Genomic DNA, 17,612 nt, shown 5'->3' with positions numbered 1-17,612 from the left:
TTTTCAGCAGATAGAAATTCCAGTAATGGATTTTTGAACGTGTCACAAAAGAGTTCGACAAACACAAGATGAAATCGACAAGATCCATTGCCGAACCAATATTTTCATTTCTCTGAATCATTCGCTTAAATCGTTATTAATCCTTGTGATTTTTAACGAAATAATCATTGTATATCGATGTCAAAACAAGACAATAGACTCATATACATAGAAAATCTTGAAATCTACAAAATAACAAATATGGTAAAAAATAATTAATATAATATTAGTTAATTCTTTGAATATTTGCATTTAATTATTCAATAATTTTATCTAATAAGAAGGATGTTCATAGGAATTGGAGTTTTTAATAAGCAATTTTCCAAAATATTTTTATATTTAAAATATTAAATAAAAAAAAACTTAAAGCGAAATACTATTCAAAATTAATAAATTCCAAATAGGATATTATGTATAGTTTCACAAACTGAATTTTTCATCTTTCCGAATTATTCATCGAATTCTAACTATTTGTGTTCAATTAACAAATTCATTTAGTTATATAAGTAACTTAATGTCCGGTAAGAATTGCAGTATTCGTTTTGTTTATACTCATTAAAACATGACTGCCCGAAAAGCTAATTGTTTATCTAACAAGTTCATCAACAAAAAAAAAATGCGCATACGAAAAATGAAAAGTAATATAATAAAACGTATGCAATTAAGTACAAAAACAAAAAATGGCAAATGATATAAAATCCATAAAAATACGTTTGCTTTAATCAAGTTGAAAAGTTTCAATCAAGGATTTATGATTGATCATATTAAGAAAAATTAGACTGTCTCTTCCCAAATCTTCTAAAACAATGGTGCTATTATAAGTTTACTTAAAAAGAATGAAATTAATTAAACATAAGTGAAAACATATATAATCTAGAGCCAATTAAAATTTTATCCTTTCAATTCACTTTTTATTATTAAAATTTCATTGTTAGAAGAAATGTTTTCTACAATAGATACATATTAAATTTTTTCTAAATAAAATTGTTACTTCTATTTTAATAAGATATATTGTAAACTATGAAATTATAACTATAACTTATTCAAAAATAACGATTTTATCAAAGAAAAATTATTTACAATATATTATTTCACTTAGTATTTGACTATTTTATTAAATATTAAAATTTTTATTAAATATGATTTTTCTCAAGAGAAATATATTTATTATCGAGAAAAGTATAATCATAATCATCAAATGTCTATGCAAATAACTAAATATTCAGATAAAATATATTTTTACTTATTAATGTTTTTATCAAAAGAAAAATATTCTCCTTATATAATAGAAATATAGTAGAAAATATTTTTCTAATGATACAAATAAACAAATAGAATAAATAAAAAATAATAAAATTTAATAGAAATCCAAATATGAAAACATTTATTCTTATCAATTAAGTTATATTAACAAAAAAAAAAAAATTATAAAACGCGAAATAAATTCATGAACGAGACACATTTCCTTATTGCATGAAACAATATGTTTTGCCACTGCCATGTAAAGTGTTCATCGAATTAGTACAATGACATTCAATATCAAAAAATTAATTATCATTTGATTTGACAATAACAAGAGTAAAATTAAAATAAAGTTAGAGTTTATTATATTTAAATTTTATTAAAAATTAATAATTTAAATTTTTATATATTGTTAAATATTGAATCAAATTTTTAAAAATTCTCATAAAAACTTGAAAAATCATGACAAAATTTTATAAATAAATATAGATTTTATTTAATATTTTATTGTATAATTTCGTGTAATAATTTCGTTTTTGTATTTGTTACTCTTTTTTTTCATTTTTTCTTATTTATAACTACATTATATTTAAGTGAAATAAAATATCAATCATATTCATTTTAATCTATTATTATTAATTCTTTACAGATGTACAGATACGAATGTTACACTAATCCGAGAAACACTATATCTTTATATTTTCATGTTTTCTATATATATTGAATATTGAATATAATGAATAAATTTTTCTGCATCAATCTCATATTCAGAGAGAACAAAAGCAGAAAAAATGCAAATATAGATATCATTTAGATGCTAGTTATATAGAACAATACATTACGGGATTATAATTTGATTTTAGTATTTTGCAATTTTAATGATGCGTATAATAATAATGAATATCATAGGCAAGCTATAATTTAGCATAATAGTGTTTTAGGAGTTAGCTGATTCAGCTAATCGAAATTCTAAACAAATTAACTTATTAACTTGAGACTACATATAATAAACATCGGTAATGATTGGATAATAATTCATCCAGTTCTGCATCGATTATTTTATAGAAATACATATATTAAAATAGAAACATAGAATTTAGTAAATGTATACATTTATTAGTCAATATATATATGTATTTATATAAAATTTATATATATGTATTTATATAAAATTTAAGCAATTAATTAAATAATAAAAACGCTAAAAAATTTATACATACTTTCATTAAATCAGAAAGAATAGAATAATTTTAGAATAAATCTAAAATATAATTCTATATAGTAAAATTTTAAATTTAGTTACTTGTGAATATATTTATTGAATAAATATAACATATATATTGACTAATAAATAATTAATTTATGAATACATTTACTGAATTAATATATTAAGTGTAACATATTTATAATATGCCTTTTTTTAAATGAAGATTTAGGAGAGCATTAAGCATACATTGGATGATTTTAACAACTAGATTAGGTTATATCTCTGTTCTAAATGAAAAGGACTAATTGCAATTCTAATTTCGCTTAGAATAGAGATACAGAAATGTATAACTTGTTGCTAGAATTATTTTGTATATTTTTAAACTTTTCTAAATTACTAAGTAGACATGTCGTTCACATCGTTTGTTGACATTATCTTTTTGATCAAATATTCATGATTCCATATATCCATCAATTAAAATAAGTAATGAGAAAGGAGATATTTAAAAATAGATATCGTACCTAGACCAAAATATCAAAACAGTTTTTTTTTTTTAAAGTACAAATCCATTTTGGCTGAGGTGCGATTAACTTTTTTCCTGTTCTCATTAGACTTCAACGAAGAACTTAAAGAAAATTTAGAACTAGAAGTAATACATATATATATATATATATGTAATATTTCAATAGACTGCCATAGTTTGTTATTATATCAATGTAATGATTATATTAAGAAGTATTTTTTAAAAAGCGAATATGATGAATTTGGTCATAATATATAGGATGATTCTATAAATTGAAACTATCTATTCTTTTTATTATTATTTTAATTATTTTTTAAAACAAAATAGAAAAATAAAAACAAAAATCTTTTTTTATATAGAACTACAAAATACTTTTATTATTTTATAAGTAAAAGTATTTAAAAATAAATTATAAAATTTATAAATATTTCATATTTTCATTATTGAAATATTTAATGTATTTCTTTTATATAAAATATGACACGAGATATTATTTCTATCAATAATTCTATTTTATCAATATTCAAAAAGAAAAAATCATCTGTTCCAAGAATCACTCTATATAATAAAACAATAATTAAGTAGTAAATCAATTCACTGCCTTCAATATTTGTAAATTTTAAATAACCAATGTAAATCGAAAAAGAGAATATAAATTTTGTATAGCCGTATGATCAAAATTTTCGTTACAATAATGCAAATCGTAATAAATAAAAAAAAAACAAATTAGATCATTCTAATTTATATATGATTACAATTACGATAATAAATAAATAATATTTGTAACGAAAAAATAATGTAAAACAAAAAAAGAAAATGAATTGTATAGCTTGATTATATATTGACGAATATTTTTTAATGTATAAAATTTATTTATTTTTTAGAATTATTTTTCTTTCATTAAATATATTCGTCAATAGATAAAATGCAATTTGAAGACTCATTAAGAAATGTATTCCATAATTAATATACATATATATATTTTCTTATATACATATATATTCGAACATCGAACTATAATTTATCAACTAACACATGACAATTTTTTTCACTCGTATCTTGTTTTTTACTCGACATACTCTATATATGTATATTTATTTTACATTTAAAATGCTAATTTTTATTTGAACTTCTTTAAAAGATAATAAATTGTCTTCATCTTGCTAACATATCAAATATATTTTGCAAATATTTTGAAATATGTTATCTTGTTGCAAATGCATATAAGTTTACAATCTGCGATCTCGAAATCCGTAGTTGATTTAACATTTTCTTTTTTTGCCTTCCATAAAACAAGAATAAGCAAATAACTGTTCTAAGCGCTAGTATAGCGAAACAGCATTGTACAGTTTCGTTTAATAATAATTTATTAGTATGTATTTCGTTTTAATATCATTCATGTGTAGCTTAATGTAGAAATGATAATTAGTACCAGTGTACGGCAATTATTTAAATATATTAAATTCACAAACAAAAATTTTCCATATTCATTTGGAAATTTTTTTTATCATACAAAAATTATCTTTCCTTATCAAAATATAATTATAATAACTAAATTAAAAATATTAAATTATTTATATAATGATAATTTAAATAAATATTAAATTATTTATTAATAAAACTTTATAATATAATATGATATTATAATATTATATAAAAATATTGTATATAATATATTTGAAATTATATTTTAATTATATTAACATTTTACAATAATTATTTTAAAAGTAAAAGTAACTATACATAATGTAATAATTAACTACTTTTCAGCATATTAATTATTTATATTAAATGTTCCATGTGTAAAACTCTATAAGTATTATTGTAAAATTACTATATGTATGTACATAATATATATATTGTATAATATTGAGTTTTGTTATACAATATATACTAACTATATATTTATATAATATAATAATTAACAATTTTTTAAAGCATGAAATTTTATTTTTTTATTAATTGTATATTGTGTTTAATCTTCTTTGTGCAAAACTCTACATAAATATTATTATAAAATTATGTTATTATATATATACTATATATACACTATATATATATATAATACTTTCTTAGAGTTTTATTATAGAATAAATATTTTTTATTTTTTTTGTTTTCTTAAAATATGTATTCTTAAAATTTTTTGATTATGATAACAAAATAATTGCAATGATAAAATTTGATAATTTGATAATTAATAAAATTTTCTTAATGTACAATAAATTTTACTAACAATAATCAAACATACTATATTTAATTATATAACATCTTTTGAAATAGAAGTTGAATTTAGATTAAAATTATTAATGCGTAAGAGATTTTCTTGAAATATTGATTTTGGAATTTTTATATGCCAATTTGGACAAATCGTATTTATTTCATTTCCATTATTTTTTTTTAAAGAATCTCGTGTTATACGCTTTTTTGTTATACGCTCTTGACCTAACCTATTTTGATTAATATATTTGTTCATTTGCTCTTCCGTCAGTCTTTGTAAAACAATTTTACATTCTCGAGTATTTATTGTAGGTTTTATAATTTTTACTAAGTTAGAAGATAAATTAGAAGATACAGTTTGTCCATTAATATCGTTTATAAAGTGCATTTCACGCCTACCTAATTTTTCGTTTTTCTTAATTTTGATTTTAATCTTTTTACTAAGTGGTAGATTCTTTTGTATGAATTTAGGTAACATCATCTTGATTTTTAATGGTTTACTTTTTTTCTTTGACTTTACTTTTTCTGCTATATTTACATAAGTTTCTAATTTGTAATATTTTTGTTTTGTAGCTTCTAATTTACGTCGATCCTCTTCAATCTGTATTTTCAATAGTTTCACTTTCTTTTTTAATGCCTTTTCATATTTTTTTTCATAACGTTTTAATTCTTTTTTAATTTTTTGAAACTCTGTGGACAAATGTTTTTCTTCTGTCACTAATTTTTTAATTTTTTGCTTTCTTAATGCTGTTCTTGATATTTCATTCTTACTTATAATATCATACTCATCTATTTGTTGTTTAAGCATCTCAAAAATCATTTGAATTTTATCTTCATTGTTATTATTTTTTACACTTGCAATTATATCCATCTCGAACAATAAGATATATACATATAATAGCTTAGTCATCAACTTACTAAATCTAACAATGTTTACCAGCGTTATTGCTAGATGGCTACGAATTTATGAATAGTATTTAATTCTCACTTTTTAGTAGCATTACAAATGAAATAGCAGATAACCCAACATATAATAAAATTTTATGTTTCATATTTTAAAAGATGCAAAAAATTAAAGAATTTGATATATTCTTTATGATTTAGAACTTAGTGAGTGCAGAAATTATATGTGATATATAGAAATAAAAATACAAAAATATAGAATAATATATAAAAATTATATGGAATAGATTTTGTTAAAATTTTTAATCAATAAATTAAATAATGATATAAATTAATCAAAAGTCGATACCATCTTTTGAATATTTGAATTCGTAAATATAAATAAGAAAAATAAATAAAGGAAAAAGATAGAAACATGATAAGAATTAATCATTAACGCAATCTCTTAAGTATAAAAATATGTTTTTAAAAATATTCAAAAGATGGCATTGATTCCCAATTCTTATTCTAATCTGTCTTTAAAAAGATATTTTTGGAATTCGAAAAATAGCATTAATTAATTTTTATTCTTTTTCTATCTTTTTCTTTTTTTTTTTAGTTGCTTTCTTTATTTATGTAATTTCATCTGCAGCATTTTAAAGATAGTGTTAATTCTCTATGATCTATTCTTTTCGTACTATTTGTTCTTGTTCATAATTGTTTCATAGTTCTTCGAACATGACTAAAGATATGAATGTCAATTAGACATATTTTTGTTATTTTTCTTTCAAAACTAGAATTTTAATCTTTAATATAAACAAATATGGATATATCCTAAACAATCTCGTGAAACATAATATATATTTAATAATAATGATGTGAATATTTTAATGTAAAATTTTTAGTGAAATTTAAATAAAAATCTGGACTGACAACAACAGAAATTTTAAAACATTCTATCGAAATAAATATATTATAAAGATTCTTTTTTATTGAATCTATTTCTATCTACTTTCTATTTCTTCACTATTTACAATCTTATAAAATATTTTTAAAATATACAATCAATAAAATTATATTAAACATTCTCAAAAAATATATTTTTATTATAAAATTATGATAAATAAAATATTCATAAAGTTTTTATGTATGTGATATTTATTTCAGTTTGAATAATAAAAATATTATCTATTACTCAAATAAAAGATTAATTGTGAATTTTACGATAAAAAAAGATAAAAAAAAAGATAAAAAATGTTTTTCAATTGAATAAGTGAGTTAAATGATAAATAACTTTTATTTAATTAAATATTTTTACGATTGAGATTCTTAATTAATAATTACGAAATAAAATTCTATCAAAAAAAAAAATTTATATAAAGTAATATAATATAATTACTATCTTCAGTAATATATTATTATAGATTATTATTATAAATATTATTTAATAAAATAAAAATAAACTTAAATAAATAAAAAAATTGAAAATTAAGTAAAAATTATTCTTCAAAAATTCGTATATTCTTCATAAATATATAAAATATTTGATATTTTATAATTAATTATAAAATAATTATTAATAAGAATATTTAATTTCAAAAGCTATTATATAATTGAAAATAAAAATAAAAATGAAATAAATAATTGATGAATATATATATTTCTTGTCATAGATTTATATTATTATAATGAAGAAGATGAAAAAATTCTTAAGTCTTTAAATTGCACACATATATACTGCATATGTACATATATCATCATTATGTAATATTTAAAAATAATATATTTTTTAAACATTTTAAATCATAATCTAAAAACAAATCTAGATCTAAACTTTAAAATTTAAATTTCTAATCATAAAAAAAATATTTTCATAATTTTGAATTATATGTTGGAAACAGTAATCTTATTTAAAATAAAATATTGATAATGAAGATATATAATCTAATGAAAGTATTTAATACCATTAATTTCATATTTACAAAATTTTTTTTTCTCTCTATTCTTTTTATTCTTATTTAATTATATTTTTATAATTTTTATTATAAATAATATGAATTTAATTTTTCATCTTAATTCATCTCTTTATGAATAAATCATTAAAAAATTTTTATTGAAGAATAACTGAAGAATAAAGAAGAAATATATATATATATATGTATATATGTTTAACAGCAAAATATACTAATTATCAAGTTTTAATTTTCTCAATAAGTCTTTCTGTTAAAAAAATGATAATTAAAATCATACTGAAATTGCAATTTATTTCTCTATTAAAAAATGAATTTTTTTTTATAAAATTTAACGAACATATATTACATTTAACATATATGTATGTATATATGTATATATGTATATATATATATTAACAAATTTAACAAATTAACATTTAACAAATTTGTTTGATTTATGAATTATTTAAAAGATTTAATAAATATAAATATAATTATTATTATTATTACAAATATAATTTAAATATCAAGAAAAAAAGAAATGGCTTGAATTGAGAAAAATAAGCAGAATAAATAAAAATTATTAAATGATATAGTAGATTTCAGTTCAATTTTTAATATTTATTTGCATATATGCATAAAAAAGATATTATATTTAAAGAAAATATTATTACACAATACTATAAAAATGTTTAAATTATATATTATAACCCATGTTTTATATTATATAATTTTATTTTATATTTTATATTTTATATTTTATATATATTTTTTTATATATTTTATAACATACCATATTGTTATATCAAGAAATTTGTTATATTAAGAAATTTTTAATTCTTAATACTCAAGTAAAGAAAGATAATGTTATTAAGCCTTTTATAAAAAATATTTATCACATTTCATCATAATATTAAATGTTTTATTGATATATGATTTTCAATTTCATTAAAAAAAATAAAAAATATTAAAATAAAAATTTTTATTAAGATATACAAGATAATTAATAAAATTAAATTTTTATTTGTGTAGAAATTTTCATAAACTAAATTTCATCAGAAATAACATAAAATATGTTTGTATATAAATACAAGAAAAATACATCCATGTAAAAAATAGAATCCATTACAATAAAAAATAGATATTTTACCAATAATTAATCAACTTAGAATCATTATATAATTGTCCAATGACAAATTGATAAAATGTACTGTGAGTATACCTGGAAATGTTATCATTTATTTTTTTCTCTTCTTTTCAATGATTCACTATTAGATTATAAGCGAATTACATATAAAAAGGCAAGTCTATCTGTCAATTCGCAATTCGCAAAAAAACGTGATATAAATACACTGAAACTTCTTTTTTCGCAAATATGAAATTATTCATTTTCTTTTGCCTTCTAGTGACTCTCTGTGCTGCACAAGTAAGCAAATAATCAATTAACTAATCGTTGATTCTATCGATTTAAGAATTTTTAAAAAATAATAAAAATTTTTGATAAATGAAATAGTAAGAATTATTTTTTCGTATTTAAAAAATTATGTTTTGTAGATTCTGTACGTACATCATAAGATTCATTAATCTTTAAAAATTCTTAATATAATAAAAAAATTATAAAATATTTTTGAACATGTGAAATATTATGTAGTAAGTATTTATAATTTTTAATAATTTATTAAAATAAATTTATTTTAAATTAAATTTATTAAAATTCATTAAATTAATATGAATTAAAACCTAATAAAAAATTAATATAAAGTATTAAGAAAAATAAATCATCATTAATATTATTTTATACAATTTTTAATCAGATTTTTTTAACACAAAGCGAAATTATGCCGTTGTTTTCTTAATAAAATGTTTAAAAGTTTATATAATATTATAATTATAAAATTTCTTAGCGATATTTTGAATAATACGAAATTATTGATCGACCTATTAATAATATAATTTAATAATATTTATTCTTCTTTAAGAATTAATATAGAATTTTTATTTAAATTATTTTTAGTGGCCTGGTAATTCATTGCAACAAGCAAGTGAGGCTGTGAAGAAAGCTAAAAATTCAGTTCAAACTATTTTGTCGGACTTAAATCGTTCTAAATCTTCTATAAGGAGAGATGCAGAACAGAAAATTTACTCATATCAAACTCAATCTACAAATCAAATGCTCAACAATAAAAACTTTATTCTTAATTATATTAAAGTAAGTTAGAATAGATTAAAGTAAGTAAATGATTTTTAATAAAATAATAGAAATATATTAATAATAGTATATAATAAACTATCTTTTTTATAAAACGATTCATTTTAAAATAGATTCAATAGTTTTATCTCCTAATAAAAATTATATTTTATCTCTTAATAAAAATTATATTTATTGAAAAATATATTTAGTCTACTTGCAATAACAATGATTTTTTATGCTATACAAATCATCAATTATTATTTCTAACTAAGTAAATTTTTAACTATTATTATTTTAAAATTTTATTTTTCATAATATAATTGCCTTCTAGAAATAACTTTTTTAGAAAATATTATATATATTAATTATATAAAAGTTATTAATTAATATTAATTAATATATCAATTGAAATTAAGAGGTTATTAAAACTTAAAGTGATTGAAACTAGTTAAAGCATTATTAAATTTATAAAAATTTAGAATTATTAATTATAATTATATTTTTTATTAGAAAAAAAGAGAAGAAGCAAACGAATCAGGCAAAAATGCTGATGATTGCTTGGATGCCGTCACAAATAAAGTGAATAATGCCTATCAAAAAGAATACAATAGTCTCAATCAATGTAAAAATCAAGCAATGCAAAGTATTGAAGCAGAATTACAAGTGCTTGATGCTCAAGAAATAGTATGTATCATGCTCTTTTATTTATTGAAAATTATTTATATAAAAATTTATATAAAATTATAGAATGAATATCATTCAAATATAATATTAAAGAGAATTTTAAAAATAATTTGTATGTTATAAATTACTTTTAATTTACTTTATAAATTATTTTTAATTTTCAGATTGGAAAGAACTTGTTGAATGAATTGGATCGTGTTGTTTTAGATTGTTATAATTCAAATACTATGCAAATGGCAAATTGCATATTTATAAAAGTTGGATATATCAATCAAAGGATTCGTCAATATCAACAAGAAATTTCACAGGCAAAAAGACAAATACAAAATAATCAATTAAAAATATTGTCAATGCAAGCTTCTTGCAATTCAAATGCTCAATCTAGATTTCAAAGCGTAACTTCTCAAGCTATATATGACACAACAGATTGCCTCAAAGACTAAAACTTATTGTTTAAAAAATTATTTAATTTTAATTTAAACATTGAATTCATTAATATTGAATTGAAAATTATTTATCATGTATAAGATATAATTCATATTTATATATAAATTAAAGCTTAAATATTGAATTATAATATTAATTATATAAAATTATATTATTTATAATAAACATTCAAAATTTTATACATTGTATTATATTTCTATCTTATCTTACAAAATATATTTTATAAAAAAATAAAAAAAATGAAAAATTCTTTTAAAAATTCAGAATTTACATCTGCAAGCTTTAAATAATTTCTATTTACTAATGACTACAAAAATTTCAAACATTCTATATTTATATTTATCATCATATTTTGTTTCTTTAATATTTTATATTTTTTAATATTCTATAATCTGAAAATAATATTTTTATAGATATAAAAAAAAATAATTATTATTACAATAATAACAATTTCCAATTTTAAGAGAACTAAAGTTACTAATTAAAGTTAATTAATTAAAGTTAAATTAATTAATATGTATGTAATTAAATTTTCTAATTCAATTACATAAAAATCTCATAAGATAGTTGATTCTTCTAATCTCTTATTTTTTAATTTTAAATTTATTTTTTTTAAATTTTATAAATGAACATCATAATGTTAATAATACAAATTAATTTTATTATTATTAATATATAATATAAGTATATTATTAATATACTTGCTTATTATTATGAATTAATAAAAAGCATAATTTTAAAATTTTGATAAACTTAGAAAATTAAAAAAACTAATTATATTTTATAAAAATTTAATATTTTAATATTATTAAAATAAGTTTATGAATGTTTAATTTTAATTACAAATCAATTAATTTTAATTCAATTTCATTAATAAAGCATTATATCATATTTTTTTATATGCTAAAATGTATTTTAAATAATGTTGTATTATGTATTTAAAAAAAAGGAATTACATAAAGAATTATATATACAAATAGCATATTTATAATCCAATAACAGTTGTTTTATATCAACGTAAATAAATAGGAAAATTAAATATTAATTATAAAAAATGAAATATTTTACAAATAGAATTTTTATAAAATATTTTTAATTTTCAAAAATTTCATAACTTATTTCTTTAATATAATAATTATTCATTTACCATAATTATGTTACAATAATTAAAACAAATTTTTTATATGTACTTACATCATATTCATCTATCTCTACATAAAATAACCTTTATATGTCATGTCTATAACTTATATCTTGATGTAGTCATTCAAATATTCTCTATTTATATTTGTAATAAAAATTTAAAATTTGATTGATATAATTTAAAATTTAGCATTACATTATTAGTAATTTCAATGTGCATATCAAAAATTATTATTTTGCTAATATTGAAAACAAAATATTAAAATATTGTTGAGCAATGATTGTAAAAATATTTGATTAGTTTCATTTATCTAATCTAAAAAATGTTTAAAACAATTGTTAAAAAAATTTGATATATAATAATATATATCTTGTCTTTTATTTTTTATTTATGAATTCTTCTAATCGATACTTTTATAATGTAATTATGAAATAAATAATTATGAATAATATTTCATATAAAAAATATATGAAATATAAAAAATTATTAAGAAAAATAAAAATAAAAATTAATAAATTTAAATTAATAAACTAATTTAAAAAATATATTACTATCGAATAGTAAATAATATGTAAATATTTATATTTTTTGAGAAAATTATTATTATATTTTATAGAATAAAATTAGTAATGTTTGTTTAAATGTGAAACTTACTTTACTTAAATTTTTCCAAAATTATAATAAATTAAAATTAATTTTCTTTTAGTCTTAGAAAATATACATAGATTTACTGCTGGTTCATATCATAGTTCAAGTTACTATATATATATTATTCAATGTTAAAAAAGATCAATGAAATAAATCATTGAAACTATTTAGAATTTTTAAATTAAAAAAAACATTTTATCTTTGAAATATTTAAAAAATTTCAAATAGAATAATTTTAACATTGTAATAATAAAACATTGATTAAAAATTTTGCATTTTCTTGCAAAAGTTAATTTTTAATTCTAATATTTTTTTATCGAATAAAATGTTGTATATTGTATTTTTATTTATTACACAAATTTAGATTTAATTATTTAAATTTGTACTTATTAAAAGATGTTTTAATATAACTACATAATTTTTTTGTTAATGTATTCATATTGAATTCATTATTGAATTTTTTTTTATATATTCTATAAGTTTTCAAATTTATAATTTCATATAGAACCACACAACACAATTCGTTATAACAAGAATGAAATTACATTTTAATTTTTACAAAAAACATAATTATTTCATATTATATTTTATCTGTAAATGAATGTAATTTATTCTCTATAAAGGCGTATGTATGTTGTATATATTTGACATTAATTGTAAAAATTTGTTTAAAACTTAACAAAGGCCGTGTAATATTATACATTAATATAAAATATTCTATACGCATTTTATAATCTACTCATAGATATATCCTTGGTTTAACATTCATTATGTATATTCGTATATGTACACATAAGTGCATCATATGTATATTTTGTAGACTTTACTTAATTAAATAGTTGGTTCAAAGGAAAGATAAAATTGTATTATATAAAAACGAATACTTTTTTTACAATCGTACAAGGGGTAAATATTTAATTTACATCGGTTGAAACATAATATGTTGAAATTCTCGAAACTACACTGTATTACAGACTAACCTTTGACTTGAAAAAAGCCATTTTCCCCAATATTTTTCAATTATTAAATTAGTTGTATTGTATTAAGTTGTATTGTTATTAGTTATATTGAATTATATTTTAATCTTATGCGCTACTTCATACAGGAATTACTAAATTTACTACCTATTTCAACAGACATTCATCTCCATAATAACAACATAGACATCGAGTCATAATAAGGATAATGATAGTCTTATATTTTGTTTCAGGTCACACGATGATTATCCGTGGCACAGATATCAGCGAATTAATTCGACCAGCTGATGATTTTGTTGCAATAAATGTATTTCTTCTTATTTTCTTGTTTTTCACTTAAAACTAAGAATAGCAATAGTAGTAATTTATAGCAGCAGCAGCAGCAGCAATAATAATATTTATAATAATTATCGTTAACATATTTTGATAAAATTATATTAATAATTATAATTGTAATCGTCATGACCATCATCATTTATATACATATATATTACGTGAATATGCGTACATGTATGATGACACACATTTATATCGTCCAAAATTATCATAAATGTACGCATATATTTCACGTATTAAATTTTTTCATAAGAAATCTTATAGGTATGTATGAATTCAGCTCACATAATCTTTTTTTTTGTTCTACATTTTTCAGGATAGTGGCTTATTTCTAAAATAATAATTGTTTTAAGATATCTTAAGAAGTGATCGTTAGTACCGCGACGCATATTTTTTTTTTTGCATAATAAATAATATCACTTTTATAAATATTTTTTTTTTAGATAAATCTATCATTTTAGAATATAATTATTGTATAAAAAATATTTTTTCATTGCAAAAATGTATTTTTTAAAAAAAGAAAATTATTTATATATGTTAATAAAATTGCCTTTTGATTTTTATATATTTTTATATATTTATATTCTTTTCAATAGATTTAATCTCTTATAAATATTATATATTTTATAATATTAAAATAAAAAAAATAAAAATTATTAACTTTTAGAAATAAATTAAATGTTTTTTGTATATTGCATGATATGTTTAATTTTTTAACAAAATCTTTGTTTTTTTAAATAATATTTAATAAAGTTCATGAATATATCTAAATCATTTTTAAAGGATACAATAAAAAATTAAAAAATTATTGCATCGCGGCATCAAAACTTTCACTTCAGGGAGGAATTTAAATATACATGAAAATATTAGTATGTAAATATTATAAGTGGATTGAGAATATCAAATGACAAATTATATTATAATTATTGAGATTTTTTAAGAAAGGAATTTTTTTTCTTGAAAACGCACTAGCCTTTTGAGATTAAGATGATCGTGAAATATCAGGAAATACGCATTAATTTTATTAAACAAACTCAATATTATTTAAATTTATGCAAAAAATATGAGTTATTTTTTGAAGATAAGAATATCTTGATCAACATAACAATTAGCAAGATTTAGATTATTGAAGAAATTCAGAGGTAATTAAATAATTACAATATTTTAATAAAAATCCATTATTTTATAAAATTATTTATATATGTATTTGAAATATATTATGTTGAATAATAATAAAATTTTCATTTTATTTGACAATAAAAATTAGATTTTAGAAATAATCAAATATATTCACAAATATTTCTAGAACTTTTCAATAAATGTGATTGAATCATGAGCAAATTTATAATGATCTAATTGTTATGCTAAGTGTGTTCCCAACCCATAAATTTTCCTCCCGATATAAATTATGCCTATATGATTCATAAACATCGTAGTATCATTCCACAATGAAGAACATCAACAATGAGCTGTAAAGATGCAATTTAAAAGGGCAGCTCATACTGTTCGCTATACCCAATAAGAGAGCATTACAATTTTTGGAAATAATGTGTTGAAATATTGCTGGATAAGTGAAATATCAACACAAATACACAATATAAAATACAATATAGTCTTTCATGTAATGAAGCCAATGAATGCTCCTTGGTACAAAATTTTTCTAATTTTATTGTTTAAAATGCATTGCTTATAAACTTTTTTATATACATATATTTTTCCACAATATTTCACATAATTTCAATAAAAAAAGTTCCAATACTATAAATATGCTTTAAAAATATCTTAATGAAAAATTGAATAAAGAAAACCAAGGTGCATACTTAGGACTTCCAAACACATCAAGCTCGATATAGTATTTTTTAAAATGCGCAGGTACGCGAATGTACGATCTGACCTGTGCATCTATGTGCTTATCCAAAATTTCCATCACTCAAAGACCTAGCAGGCACAAGAATCACCTTTGCCATTGTTTCGTTGATCATTCGTCAACTTAATTTGGTCTGGGAATTCATTATATAATTCCACCTAAAATAATAGTATTATTTATTATATAATGTTATTAATGTTATTTAAATATATAAAATAAATAATATAAAAAAAGATGATTTACTTCGCTTTCTTGAGCTAAAGCATTCTTTGCTATCGTTTGGAAAGCTTGTTCAACATTAATGGCTTCTTTAGCACTAGTTTCAAAATATGGAATATTATTTTTAGATTGACACCATTGTTGTGCTTTTTTACCATGAATCTGAAAAGTATTTATTAAAATAAGCTAGTTAAAACTTAAATCAATTAAAGCAAATAGAAATTTTTAAGTAAAAAAAAAAAAAAAATTAAAAAAATATATAACAAAATTATATTCAAAATATTCTTACCACTTTGGTTTCCAAATCAACTTTATTTCCAAGTACTACAAATGGAAAATTATCTGGATCTCGAGGAGAAGCTTGAATCAAAAATTCATCTCTCCAAGAGTCTAAAGATTTAAAGCTACTTGGTGCAGAAACATCAAATACAAGTACACAACAATCAGCACCTCTGTAGAAAGCAACGCCTAAAGATTGAAACCTTTCTTGACCAGCTGTATCCCAAATCTATTTAAAAATAGAAGATAAAGAATAGAAAAAAATATATATAAGATATAAATATTATAATATAATATTATAATATAACATTACATAAATATTATTTAATACACATTTACCTGCATAGTAACTATCCTATCATCTACCATTACTTCTTTGGTAAGAAAATCTGCACCTATAGTAGCTTTATATTGATTGCTAAATTTTTTGCTTACATACTGATTCATAAGAGAAGTTTTACCAACTCCAGAATCCCCAAGAATAATGACTTTAAGCAATATTTTCTTATGAGAAGCCATTGTAAACTAAAAACAAAAAAATATGTTTACTATAAATTTTGTTAATATATTGAATTAAAAAATATAAACTGACATTAAAATTCTATTTAAAAGTATAATCAATTAGAAAACTTAATTATAACATTAAAAAATTTTATTTAAAATCATTTCTATAAAAATGTATTAAAATATATATATATATAAATCTCTCTTAGAATATTAAGATTTTTAATTAAATATATATATATATATATATATAT

At 18.8% G+C, this 17,612-nt stretch overlaps 4 protein-coding genes across 10 annotated transcripts in view; 2 read left to right on the top strand and 2 right to left on the bottom strand.

The window, feature by feature from the left end:
• LOC122716258 (A disintegrin and metalloproteinase with thrombospondin motifs 9-like) overlaps window positions 1-148 on the top strand; it is a 125,037-nt gene extending 124,889 nt beyond the window's left edge. For 3 of the 4 annotated variants that reach the window (XM_043939164.1, XM_043939162.1, XM_043939160.1), the window contains one exon: window positions 8-148. The gene's annotated coding sequence lies outside the window, so the exon portion shown is untranslated. The remainder of the gene's footprint in view (window positions 1-7) is intronic. The other variant, XM_043939161.1, reaches the window with a different exon arrangement.
• Window positions 17-6,324, bottom strand: LOC122716259. 3 transcript variants are annotated; one of them, XM_043939167.1, is made up of 2 exons: window positions 5,628-6,324; window positions 17-224 (listed from the first exon to the last, which is right to left on the bottom strand). In XM_043939167.1, the coding sequence occupies exons 1-2, from the start codon at window positions 6,136-6,138 to the stop codon at window positions 181-183; spliced, it is 555 nt and encodes a 184-aa protein (XP_043795102.1). In that variant the 5' UTR covers window positions 6,139-6,324; the 3' UTR covers window positions 17-180. The 3 variants fall into 3 exon arrangements, with proteins under 3 accessions (XP_043795102.1, XP_043795100.1, XP_043795101.1); XM_043939165.1 differs by lacking the exon at window positions 17-224 and having other exon boundaries at window positions 5,269-5,918; window positions 6,000-6,320; XM_043939166.1 differs by lacking the exon at window positions 17-224 and having other exon boundaries at window positions 5,269-5,918; window positions 6,014-6,109.
• A 3,009-nt stretch (window positions 6,325-9,333) lies between these two features.
• Window positions 9,334-11,504, top strand: LOC122716289. The gene is made up of 4 exons (XM_043939215.1): window positions 9,334-9,488; window positions 10,077-10,271; window positions 10,764-10,937; window positions 11,102-11,504. The coding sequence occupies exons 1-4, from the start codon at window positions 9,438-9,440 to the stop codon at window positions 11,378-11,380; spliced, it is 699 nt and encodes a 232-aa protein (XP_043795150.1). The 5' UTR covers window positions 9,334-9,437; the 3' UTR covers window positions 11,381-11,504.
• Window positions 11,505-15,195: 3,691 nt separating this feature from the next.
• The window catches only part of LOC122716218 (ras-related protein Rab-7a), a 3,247-nt gene continuing 830 nt past the window's right edge, over window positions 15,196-17,612 (bottom strand). For both annotated transcript variants that reach the window (XM_043939099.1, XM_043939097.1), the window contains exons 2-5: window positions 17,194-17,379; window positions 16,865-17,083; window positions 16,600-16,737; window positions 15,196-16,514 (exon numbers count right to left, since the gene is read on the bottom strand). In XM_043939099.1, coding sequence (XP_043795034.1) covers window positions 16,428-16,514; window positions 16,600-16,737; window positions 16,865-17,083; window positions 17,194-17,373 — 624 coding nt within the window. In that variant the 5' untranslated portion in view covers window positions 17,374-17,379 and the 3' untranslated portion in view covers window positions 15,196-16,427. The remainder of the gene's footprint in view (window positions 16,515-16,599; window positions 16,738-16,864; window positions 17,084-17,193; window positions 17,380-17,612) is intronic.

The sequence above is a fragment of the Apis laboriosa genome, unplaced genomic scaffold (genome assembly GCF_014066325.1).
Source record: "Apis laboriosa isolate Shangri-la unplaced genomic scaffold, ASM1406632v1 scaffold43_cov150, whole genome shotgun sequence".
In the NCBI taxonomy this organism is placed as follows: domain Eukaryota; kingdom Metazoa; phylum Arthropoda; class Insecta; order Hymenoptera; family Apidae; genus Apis; species Apis laboriosa.
This window is presented reverse-complemented; position numbering and strand designations above follow the sequence as displayed.

Excerpts from the sequence above, each read along its gene's own strand:
- LOC122716259 (XM_043939165.1), bottom strand. The coding sequence starts at position 6,138 with ATGACTAAGCTATTATATGTATATATCTTATTGTTCGAGATGGATATA. Across the intron at positions 5,919-5,999 it reads AGATGAGTATGATATTATAA|AGTTTCAAAAAATTAAAAAA; the intron begins GTAAGAATGAAA and ends ATTTGTCCACAG.
- LOC122716289 (XM_043939215.1), top strand. The coding sequence starts at position 9,438 with ATGAAATTATTCATTTTCTTTTGCCTTCTAGTGACTCTCTGTGCTGCA. Across the intron at positions 10,272-10,763 it reads TTATTCTTAATTATATTAAA|AAAAAAAGAGAAGAAGCAAA; the intron begins GTAAGTTAGAAT and ends ATTTTTTATTAG. Across the intron at positions 10,938-11,101 it reads TGCTTGATGCTCAAGAAATA|ATTGGAAAGAACTTGTTGAA; the intron begins GTATGTATCATG and ends TTTAATTTTCAG.